The sequence below is a fragment of the Castanea sativa genome, chromosome 11, assembly GCF_040712315.1.
Source record: "Castanea sativa cultivar Marrone di Chiusa Pesio chromosome 11, ASM4071231v1".
Taxonomy (NCBI): domain Eukaryota; kingdom Viridiplantae; phylum Streptophyta; class Magnoliopsida; order Fagales; family Fagaceae; genus Castanea; species Castanea sativa.
This window is the reverse complement of record NC_134023.1, coordinates 49325020-49337442: the sequence shown is the minus strand read 5'-3', so window position 1 is coordinate 49337442 and position 12423 is coordinate 49325020. Positions and strand designations below refer to the sequence as shown.

Below are 12423 nucleotides of genomic sequence, written 5' to 3'. Positions count from 1 at the left end.
AAGTATCATATGGGCTTTAGGCACAAGGATGTAGAAAAAGACAAAATAATGGACCCAGCAATACTTGGGCTTGCTATTTCCATCTGGCTTGGACTTTTAGAAAGCAGTGTTAACGAATTAAAACTGTATTAGTATTGATAATAATGTCTCAAATTGCAACAATGATATTCCCAAACCAAAGTAGTTCCAAGATATGAACTGTTACTAATTAGGATCTACTTAACAGTAGACATAACAATAATTTCTGCTTCTACAATTATAGTATCATTTACTAGGAACCCCTTAAATGCATCATGGAGGTCATTCAAAAACATAAATTGTCGAAACCCCCAGCCCGCTGAGTTAGAAAACCAATGTTTACCTGTAAAGAAAAAAATTTAAACAAATTACGCTTACAGGAAAGAATTACATAGTGAAGAAAGGAAACCCAAGTTCGACTATACTTATATCAAGCATGTTGAAAGGACGCCCCCTCTTCTCCCATCATTAAAATGAAAATGATTAAACATTTGAATTACCTAGTCTTTCCATGTGATTTCTTTGGACTTGGTTCCTTATTCGTAGCTTATATTCTGCATATATTTTGTGCTCAGATGGAAAACAGTCGCATAAAGTGATGTAGATGGATATCGCTTCGGGTATTTGATCAGTATCTCCTTTAGGATAGACCTTTAACTTCCTGGATTCAGTAAAAAGAGTTGGAGACAACGGCTTGTAAGTCCAGAAAAAATAGCTTTCCCTTTTATAACAATAAAAATACAAAAATAAATAGCAATGGTTATTACACACATGCATGTTTTTAACTGAAATGTATATGGTGTGTGTGAGAGTTATTTCCCCAAAAAAAATACCACTTTAAACCCTCAACAGTGAATTCTTGAGAACAGTAAAATCTTTCATCTAGTGTTGAAAACTTTTCAATCTTCCAAGTCATAGTACGGTTTGGGGGTTCTCTAATCATGGAAATACACTGTCGTTTGTTACTTCGCTCATAAACAGAAACCTCTACGCCAAATACACAACAATCATTGACAAGGTATCCTTGAGACGGATCATTGAAAGTGTCAACGGGAAGAGCTTTGGCAAAGCCCCATTCATTCTTTATGTCATTGAATCTTCTAATTGTCCCAAAAGAGTCTACACGTACCCAAAAGAAGATATATAACAAACAAAATCATGAAAAATAATAATATTAAGCATGCATATTTGTTGGGAGAGTACAAACCTTGAATGGTCAAGTACATGTCCCGAATCTGATCAAACAAGAAAAATTTGAAGCTAGCATTAACCTCCCAACCGAGAGGAAGTTTTTCTGTCTCAGCAATTGCCAAGTAAAGAGAGATGTGACCAGTCCCAATGATTTTCGCCTTTCCTCTTGGATAGAGATACAACCTCCTAGAAAAAAAAGAGACGACTGACTAAGCAAATACTAGTAATTTGATGGAACAAACAATTACGAAGATAGAGCATTGAAGTCCACCATTTATGCCGGCAAGCTTCAAAAACACAGGACTCAAACTTTTCCAGTACAGCCTGGGACAGTAAAGAGTATGACTCTATCTTAAGTGAAAAATGAGCTGGAGGTAAATCCCTTGTTGATCTTGTAATTGCTGCAATAGAATATTTAATATTAAGAGGCAAACTATAGATATTGGGTAATGAAAATCATTATAAATATTGGGTAAGTATTGAAAATCATTATTAACCCCAATCACATTATCTAACAACGTTACAACAAGGCTCATAGATGAGAAAACGATTATTGAAAGAAACATTAATTGAAAACAAAAGAATGAAAAAATAAAAAATTAATATGCAAAAATTTCTTTGGAATCGTGCATTAACAACTGCATATATTCGGCCTGTTACATATTCGAACTCTTATTTCATTTCTTTTTTAATGGGTTTCAATTATAACTTGAAATTACAGTAACTTAATTAAAGTATGTGGATAGAATCATAAATTTTAAGTTTCAATGATTAATACTGCTTGGCATGCAGCGGACAACGTTTATTAATTTCAAAATGAACAATTTAATAAACCCATTTTCTCAACAAAAAAAAAAAAAAAACCAAGTTTCAAAATACTGTACCTTATTTGAAGTACGTGGATAGAATCATAATTCTTAAGTTTCAATGTCTAATATAGCTTGACATGGTGTGGACAACATTTATTAATTTCAAAATGAACAATTATCAAGTAATAAACCCATTTAACTTCCACAGCTTAGAGTATACTTAAATTTATCACATATACAACACTAACAAATACCATAATTCAAAACTTATAAAACCTGTGAGTTCTTTTGTACTACAATCATGCATTTCATTCTAGGTTTTTTTTTTTTTAAAATAAAATAAAATAGAAAACAAAAAAAAAAATTGTATTAAACATCACCAAGTGTGTAATTAAGGTTGGCCAATGAAAGTTACATTTCATGACTTGTACCTTGTTTAGCTTTGATGAGCTATTTTCCTGCACTTTGCTAGTTTGTGTTATGTAATACTTAATTACGTGAGTTGTTTATGGTTTTTAAACATATGCTCTTAATTTTGATGTCACATTCTTTTGATTTTAAGGATTAAAAAATCCTAGGAAAAAGACATAAATAACCATCTCACTACTGTTACTCGCCAATCATGAACACCCGCGTACAAATCATAAAAGCTATGTTCAATAAGGTATAACACTTGCATAGCAAGATTAAACAAGGTGTTAATTTCAAAAAGAATAAGAAAATCAAAAGAAAAAGAAAAGCAAAAAATAAAAATAAAATGCTTTTACATAATTGCAAATGGGTTTTTTAAGAGATGTGGGAGTTATATGATATAACTATTTAGGTGATAGTCACTTTCAAACTAATGTAGCTGAAGTTGTAGAAAATTTGTTTAATTACTATTTACGTATCACCTTTTATGTATCTTTTACACTTACTAGTTGCACACACTTCACGCAAATCTTTGTTAAATATTATACATGTGATTTTTTAGAAGAAAAGTTTTGAATCTTGATAAATAATTGATTTAGTTGAAGAGAATGTGGTTTTTGAAAACATTTGAGAACAAAAATATGTCTAGAATAGGTGTTAGACATTGCTCAAGGTGATTCAAGTCAAGTCTTAAGAACATTCAAGTTGCAAAAAAAGGCATTAAATTTCAGTGAAACTCAATTAATCAAAGGACAGGCTCAACCAATTGAAAATTGCAGAAAAACAGATTCTGTAGAATTTTTAATTAGGCCCAAGCTTGTGAAAACAGTTAGGGTCTCAGTCCAACATTCCTAAGTAAAAAAGGAAAACGCTAATTACATTGTGAAGACTCTTAGAAGACCTTTGAGTTACTCCTGTGAGATCTTGGAGGTTTTGTGCCTTCTAACTTTACAAGTATCTACCAAAACAAAATCTACAATCAAGTGTTGGTGTAATCTAGTTATTGCTGCAAGATCAACAAGTGGTGATCTGAAATCTTTGAGTGAGATCTCAAAGTCATAAACGTGGGAGCTTGTGTGCTGTAAATCTAAGAGAAAAGAGTCTGTGGATTCGGAGCTTAAACGTGGTTATGTTAGTAAGTTACTACTGGGGGTAGCAATAGATTTAGGGTTAAATCTTATTGTAAAAACTTCAATTCTCTATTAGTGGACTTGTTTGCCTTTAGGATAAGTCAAGTTAAATCCTCCCCAGATTTTTTACCTTGAAATTGTTGGTTTTATTGGTTTCCCTAGGTAATCGTATCATTGCCTTATTTATTTTTCCACACTGCATGATATGATTTAATTCTATTTAACCTAAATCTGAATAATAAACCTAACTATTAACTTGGTTAATTAATTAGGTTAAACTGTAAAGTTGTAATTTACAATTATGTTTTATGTTGACTTTATTCCATGACAAAAAGTATTGTAATTGCTTTAATTTGTTTTCTTGTATTTTTGTGGGATTCTATTGTATTGAGTTTAGTATTAAGTTGGTGAAGACTCAAGCTTAATTGAAGATTAGTGCATTTCGCGACTAGCTCACGAGAAGGGTTCCCGCGAAAAGAGCATGTGAGAAGAACATGATTGGAAGTTGAAAAGTTGTGTCAGGTTGTCAATTTCGCGAGTATTTCGCAGGTAAGGCATTCCCATGAGATACCTGCAAAACTCTCTGCTTGGAGGTTTTTTAAGTGTGACTTTCTTACCCTTCACCCATACTATATTACCCTCATTATCCACAAAAATTGTAAAGAGGCCATTCAGAGAGAAAAAACCCTAGATAGGTTTTCTACAACACACACACAAACCCATCTTTTAGAGAGAGAGCTACTAATACTTAGTGAGAAATCATCCTAGTCTCTTCTCCTTTCCTTTTCCATTATCATACCTTAAGAGGAGATTTGGACCCAAACACAACCCACACATTTTCAGAGTGTAGAAAGTGTTTTGGAACTTGGGAAGTTTTGGGGATTTGCCAAAAGAAGCCGGTGAGGCTTAGCGGAGGTAATCGGGCATATTGCGGGACCTAAAAAGATAGACAAGACACGGCTCTAAGAAGCCTTGTTGGAGTAGGAGCTTGGAAGGCTTAGGTACATTGAGTAGATTAGGCTTAGAGAGTCTCTTGCTATTCGTGTATCTCAACTTATTGTCTAATGAATCGATTTACCCCTTGGAGGGCGGCGGAGAGGTTTTTCGCCGAGTTCTTCGGCTTCCTCTTCGATAACATATTAGCGTGTTATCTTGTGTTTACATCTCTCTTCCCTTACTCTTGTGCTTTATTTTATTTTTATTTTTTTTTTGTTCATGTTTATGCACTAGAGTAGTATCGGTTGTTTGCGCTTCATTTACTTTTGTTTCCACACTTAGATAAGTTAGAGTAAAATCAACTGAGCCGTAATTTTTTATTTTGGAGTCTAAATAGCTCTTGTGTTTTTAACACAAATCCGAACTTTCATAAACAATCTCTGTTTTAAGGGGTCTAAGCAAACAAATTTTTTTTTTTTTTTTTTTATGAAATTTCTTTCCTAATTCACAAAGTAGTACACAAATCTACCAAAACACATATATTCCAATTTTTTTTTTTTTGAAACAATATTCCAATTCAAATAAACCATAATAATAATTATAACTCAATTAGTTGGCACAAATTTTAATTGAGGGTAGAAGGATTAATATTAGTAACAGATGTGAACTTTAGATATGAAAAATTACAAAAAAAAAAAAAAAAAAAAAAAGAAGAAGAAGAAGAAGAAGAAGAAGAAAACTTATGAGATGAACTCTCTCTCCAAAAAAAAAAAAAATATATATATATATATATATATATATATATATGTGTGTGTGTGTGTGTGTATGTATATTATGAGACAAAAATGACAACTCATCAAAGTTAAAAGATGTAATTTGTATATTTGCCAAATGTTTATTGTTTTAGATGATCGAGATAAGCCCTCCATTAATTTCCCTGATAATAAGTAATAATCTATGATAGTGATTGGAAGACCGACACACACCAAAAAAACCTATAATCCTCATAATATGATCATATTCTTTTCATTTGTTATGCCCACTTCAATATCTCGCCAGCTCGCGAACGGATTTAAGATATCATCGTTATTTTAATACTTAAATCTTTTGAAAGAGTAGAGTGGAAATTAAACAACTCATATATATAATCTATATTATTTCCTTCTCTCCAATTATATTCTATTTTCTTTTCTTCTTTTTACTTGGTGAATTTCTTTGATGTATTTTTTTTATTGATATATTAATTTTTCTAGGATGAAGATAAGATTTAAACAAAATGGGAAAAAAGAACATTATTATTACTATTATCTTTCAAAATTAATATAAAAAAAAATTAATAGAACCTTAAATATTTTATATAATAATTTATTCTCCTTCATAAAATTTGTGCAATAAGCAATAAAAGAAATGGTATAGTTACATACTAACATAAAATTTACATTAGTAAGCTTGGTGTCTATCTTTTTTTTTTTTTTTTTTTTTTTTTTTTTTTTTTTTTTTTTGAGACTAGCTTGGTGTCTATCTAACTATTAAAGATCGTTTTTTTTTAAATTTAAATCTTTAGAAAGAGTAGATGGGAAATTAAAAAAACTCCCATGGATTGGAGTTTCGGAAGTTTGGAGTTCTCTTCATACATTTAAAGTATATGCCATCAAAGAGTTCCAACTTAAAGTAGGAAAAAAATAAATCGCAATAATGATGTACTTTTATAAAATATCTAGGAGGAAAACATACCGGGTGCCTTGTTTGGGTTGTTGACAGGAGCACCGCTGGACTCGTTGCTACTGTCAGCCATGTCTTTGGAATTAGTTTCTTGAAAAAATAATGGTAATTGGCATTATTTATAGAGAGAAATCAGTGGTCATGGGTGCTCCACAAATTGCTATAGCACTTTACGCATCATGGAATCTGTACATGTGATTTGTTGGAAGGAAAGAATAATTAAGGGATTAAGGGATCAGGATGCAAGATACACAAAGGATTGATGCCTATTTTCAATGGAGAGAAAAAGGAGAATTAAATGAAGGTATTTTCTTTCGCGATTCGCATAAAAATTATGATAATACAAAATCTCATTGAATAGATGGAGCTTCAACAATACTATAGTCTATAGCACTTTACGCATCATAAAACTTCGCACACGGAACCATACGAATCATTTGTTAAAAGCATGGGTATCATCTGTTGAAAGGAAAGAATAAGACGATGCCACATTGAAGTTTATGAGACTTCAACAATACCATAGCACTTTATGCATCCTGAAACTTTGCACACGGAACCGTACGCATGATTTGTTGAAAGGAAAGAATAAAGAAGGGATCCATATTCCATTTGCAAGATACAAGGACCAATGATTATTTTGACTAGAGGGATAGGAGTCGAATCAAAGGAATATAGTTTCTTTTGGGGTTCACAAAAACAAAATTATGATAAGACAAAACTTCGTTACAGTTCAGAGAACAAATTCATATGCTTTCATGTTGTCATATTTTATGTATAGGTTTGTCTATCAGAAATTTGGTAAAAATGAATAATTGGATTAATTATCAAAATGGTAAATTATATATTTGGTCTCTATTCTTTACACCATATTTCAATTTAGTTCTTAATCTTTACATCATATTTCAATTTAGTTCTTAACATTTAAATTGTGTCAATTTGGTCCTAACCTTTCAGTGTTGTATCAATTTAGTCACTGTCGTTATCTCTTAAATGGAAAAGTCTGATGTGTCAAATAATCTAAATAAATTTTTTTTTTTAAATTGCCACATCAACTGCCACCTAGACTAACATGTTAGTTTTTTTTTTTTTGAGATAACACGTCAATTTTTTTTTAGAAAACCAAAATCAAATCTTTTTAATTTGATAATAAATTTTACTTATTTTGTTAGACAAGGGTAGACCCATCTAAAACACTATCTCCCTAAAATCCAAAATCCCTAACGTGAGGACAACGACACCTTCTCCTTCCTTCCAGCGGCACCAAGTTCATCTCTCTCTCTCTCTCTCTTAATTAGTAAAAATTCCTACGGAATAAACTAAATGGAAACTGTTGTCACTTCATATGTTATGACATCTGGGTGTAATTTTTGCAAGTTATTTTTCTCTTAACATGTTTTCAAATATGTTTCTAAAGCTTTTGATAATTTTTAGTGTTTACTATTTGAATCAAAAAATTAATATAGAATTTATCTACAAATAGTTTGTTATCAATTTAGTTCAAATTTATTATGATTTATTTGTGTTTTTCTTGAGCAATGATTTAGTCTTTTTTTGCTCTTAATTGAAAACCAAAGGAAGAGAAATGGTAGAATCGGACAGAGTAGAAGCATAGCAATGGACCCATAGGGAAAAAACAATTTCATGAAACACAACATCCCTGGAAATGAAACAGTGTAGGATTGAAGATCAAATAGCTTATAACCTTTCACATTCAAAGGATATCTAAGAAAAACACACTTCCTAGCCTTGGGAGAAAACTTATTTCTAGTTTGAGCAATAGTAGAGGCAAAAGAAAGATAACCAAAGACCTTGAGATGACCATAATCTAGAGGTTTGTGAAAAGAAGTTCAAAAGAGGTTTTATCATTCAACAAGGGTGAAGGTAGTTCGCTGATCAGATAAACTGCATTTAGAACACAATCACCTCAAAACTGGATTAGAAGGTGAGATTGTATTTGTAAGGCTCTAGCTATGGAAAGTAAGTGTTGGTGTTTTCTCTCCACAATAGAGTTTTGTTGTGGAGTATAAACATAACTATGTTGATAGATTATACCATCAACATTAAAGAACTCTGGCATATGAAATTCCATACCATTATCAGTTCTTATAGCTTTGATTCTTAGTTCAAATTGAGTATGTACCATGGTATAAAAAGAGAGAATTAATTGCCTAACTTCAGACTTGGACTTCCACTACAAGAAATATGTACTATTGCGGCGGTTATTTTGCGGTAGGTGCAAAAACTGCCGCTATATGTCACCAATTGTGGCGTTTTTTGTGACCGCCGCTGTACATAGGGTCTATTGCGGCATTTTTTGGGACCGCCACTATATGTATAGTCTTTTGCAGTGCCCTACAGTGGTGGGACATAAAACCGCTGCAATATATATGTTTTAGCAGCAGTAACTCAGATATAGCGGCGCTCTTGAAACTCGCCGCAATAAATACTTCATTTTGTGCAGATACTATAGTGACGGTAAAGAAAAACGCCACAATATGCAAACTATAGTGGTGTTTGCATGACTATCGCAATAGGTACTCCTTTTTGCGGTGGTTTTTCTTAGTTATAGCGGCAAGTTGGACCGCCGCTATAGACCTTCTAAATCACCACCTCTCCCCAAACCTTCCCTCTGGTTTTTTTTTTTTTTTTGGCTTTTCATTTTTGCCAAAAACACTATATCTCTCTATCTCTCATTCAATGTAACTCTCTCATTCACTGTATCTCTATCTCATTCACTTCAGAGACCCAAAGTCCCGGCTCTCTCTCGCAGACCCAAAATCCCATCCAAACACTATCTATCTTTTAAACCCTATCTCTCTCTCTCTAGCTCTCTCTCTCTCTTTCTCTCACTCTCCCTTACAGACCCAAAATCCCACCATTGCTACTGTCTTCACAACAACCCCACCACCACCACCACCAAACCACGTCAACTCAGTGGCCGCCACCTAGCAACTCCAAACCACCTCGTCGCCGCCACCTCATGAGTTTTTATTTTTTTATTTTTTTTATTATCTGATGTGTTGTGTTCAATGTGTTATCTGTTTTTTTGTTGTTTGTTTGGTAATATATTAGGATGTGTTCTAGTCAAAAATGAAATTATTCCTCTGAATTCTTTGATTCTTTAATTTTTGAAATGGATTATTGATGTTGGGCTTGTTTATCGGGTTGATTGTGTGAAGAAAAGGAAATGCAATTTGAGCCAAAGTTGTTCAATTTTTCTCTCTCTTTAGGGAAATTGTGAGATTATCATAATGTTTAGACTATGATGAAAGGGGAGTGAATGTGCTTATAAACTTCTCAAACTGATATGCCATTCAAAAGGTGGAAGCACTCTCCTTCAACTTAGAGCATTATAGTAGCACATTTATCATCAAATTATAAGGGTTTCTTTAGCTGTAAATTCTATTATAGGTCACTTGTTACTGCTCTGTAGTATTCTACAATCTGTCTTGGGCATCGTGTTTTAAATTTATTGCAGAGATTTATGCCATTAACAGATTCACCATTAGTTGTCTATTTTCATAGAGATGGCTATGCAATTAGCAGAAAATATGTTCCCTAAATATTTAAGCTATTCCTGAAAGGAAAACAAATTGATTCATTAATTGTAGCAAACATTGATAACAATGGTCCTAGCAATCTATTTGTTATATGAAAAACTTGTAGGACAACCTAAACTTATTTAAACTTGTATGTGTGGATAAATCTTTGTATTTTTGAGTATTATGAATGGATTATTTGTTGTGAGCATCTTGAATTTGTTTTGAATTCTATGGCAAGTTGTGATTAAAAGCTCAGTGTTATATTTAGTCCCTAGCAAAGTAAGGGACAATCATACTGTAGTTAGTCCTTAGCAAGGGAAGATCCTAGAAAAGGGACAGTGCACATTTGGTAGCTCCTTAGCAAGGAAGTATACCACTAAGGATTTGAAAAGGGAGCTCCTTAGCATAGGAGTGCACCATTAGGTTCTAAAGGAGCCACCTTTAAGAAAAGGGATAAAAAGGGAGTTCCAATCCCAAAAAGAGGACAACACAACCCTATCAATGAGGTGTAAGCGTTAATCACAAAAAAAGCTTAGGAAATTATTTATAGAATGGTGTTGATATATCATAATGGCTCACAATATAATGATATTTTCTATACGAAATATTTGATGTTAAAAATATAGATGGTTTGAAAGTTATATATTTGTTGTATGAATTATTCATTTAAAAGGTTTGTTCTTACATCCCAATGTTAGTAAATTCTACTTATTGAGTTATCTCATCTCCCATTTATTCTCCCTTATAGATACATTAGAGGAATTATTGGAGTAGAGATTTTTGGAAGACAACAGTTACAAATTATTTTATGGAACTAAGGATTTTATGATTATTTTTATGATATTAAATATTGTACTAGAGAATTATTTTGTGAATATTTTATCTTCGGTGGGATTAAAGCTCTGACAATTGTGATGAAATTTTAGGTTGTTAGTTGCCTTTATTTAATATTTTATGGATTATTTAGATTGAATAGACTTTTATTACTTATGATTTTGGAGCATTACAGTCGCATGAACATAAGTAAATGGATATCGATCAGTTTTAGTATTTCATCAATTTCTCCTTTGGGACAGACCATTAACTTCCTGGATTCAATGAAAAGAGTTGGAAACAATAGCTTACAAGTCCAGTCTAGTATAATTAGCTTCCCTTTTTATAACACATAAACGTGCAGCTTCCAACAATAATATTAATAATAAGGGTTATGCTAACGGGTACCCTTAGGGCAATGGTTAACAATTTATTTTAGAAAAATTTTGACACTACTTTTATGAAAAATGAAAAAACTGTTAGCATAAATTTTTTTTAAAAATAAATTATTAATCATTATTCTAAGGGCATTTGTCAGTATTTTCTTAATAATAATATCATTTTAAACCTTCAACCGTGAATTCTTGAGAAGAGTAAAAATTTCTATCCAATTTTCAAAGGTGTTCAGTCCTCCAAGTAAACGTACGGTTTGCAGGTTCTTTAATCATGGAAACAAACTCTTCGTTTGCGAATTGCGACTACGCTCATAAACAAAAACCTCTGCACCAAATACGCAACAATCATTTACAAGGTATCCATGAAACGCATAATTGAAAGTGTGAAGGGGAAGAACTTTGTCAAAGCCCCATTCAGTCTTTATGTCATGAAATCTTCTCATTGTGTCATCAGCATTTATATGTACACAAAAGAATAATAATACAATCATTAAAAATAATAATATTACGCATGCATGTTTATTGGGAGAGTACAAACCTTGGATGATCAAGTACTTGTCCCATATCTGATCATTCACAAAGAACTTGAAGCTGGCATTAACCTCCTAACCGAGGTGAAGTTTTTCGATCACCGCAATTGCCAAGTAAAAGGAGATGTGACCAATTTCATTCATTTTATCCTTTCCTTTTGGATAGAGAGACAGCCTCCTGGAAAAGAAGACAGATAAATTGAAAAAGCAAACAATAATTTAATGGAACGAACAATTATGAAGGTAGAGCGTTAGAGGCCACCATTGATGACCGCAAGATTCAAAAACACCAGACTCATACTTTTCCAGCACAGCCTCGTATGATAAGTCCACCATTGATGACCGCAAGATTCAAAAACGCCGGACTCATACTTTTCCAGCACAGCCTCGGACGATAAAGCATAGTAGCATACGATTCTATCTTAAGTAAGAAATGAGTTGGTGGAAAATGTCTTATTGAGCTTCTGATTGCTGAAATACAGTGTGTGCAATAAAGAGGCAATCATTAGATAAACACAAATCTTCTGCATTTCATTTGAGAAGCCAAATCCAATCACGATTCCAAAGTTTTCACGGTTTAGTATATACAACTTAGCAAACGACATGTTGAATGGAATTGCATGTTCTACTAGCTCAATATTTTAGAAAAGTGAAATTCAATCATCTATATCTACTATAGAAAATAACAACAACAACAACAACAACAACAACAACAACAATAATAATAATAATAAAAGGTTTAGATTTGAAATAATATCCCTATGTTCGATGGGATTGGGTCCTTTGGAATGGGGTATTGGCATTTATGAGTCCTTTTCTTACCTTCAGAATCTAATGTCATCAAAAAGTCCACCATAAACATAAGTACTTGTACCTTGTACACTAGAAAATATGGTGTACTTTTTTTTTAATCATAGAAAATAATA

The 12423-nt window shown here is 32.5% G+C and overlaps 1 protein-coding gene across 1 annotated transcript; it reads right to left on the bottom strand.

The window, feature by feature from the left end:
* Positions 1-206: 206 nt before the first annotated feature.
* On the bottom strand, positions 207-6306 carry LOC142614626 (uncharacterized). The gene is made up of 6 exons (XM_075787180.1): positions 6230-6306; positions 1481-1610; positions 1226-1395; positions 852-1137; positions 519-679; positions 207-361 (listed from the first exon to the last, which is right to left on the bottom strand). Exons 1-6 carry the CDS (start codon positions 6288-6290, stop codon positions 216-218), a joined length of 954 nt encoding a protein of 317 aa, XP_075643295.1. The 5' UTR covers positions 6291-6306; the 3' UTR covers positions 207-215.
* Between the last annotated feature and the right edge of the window lie 6117 nt (positions 6307-12423).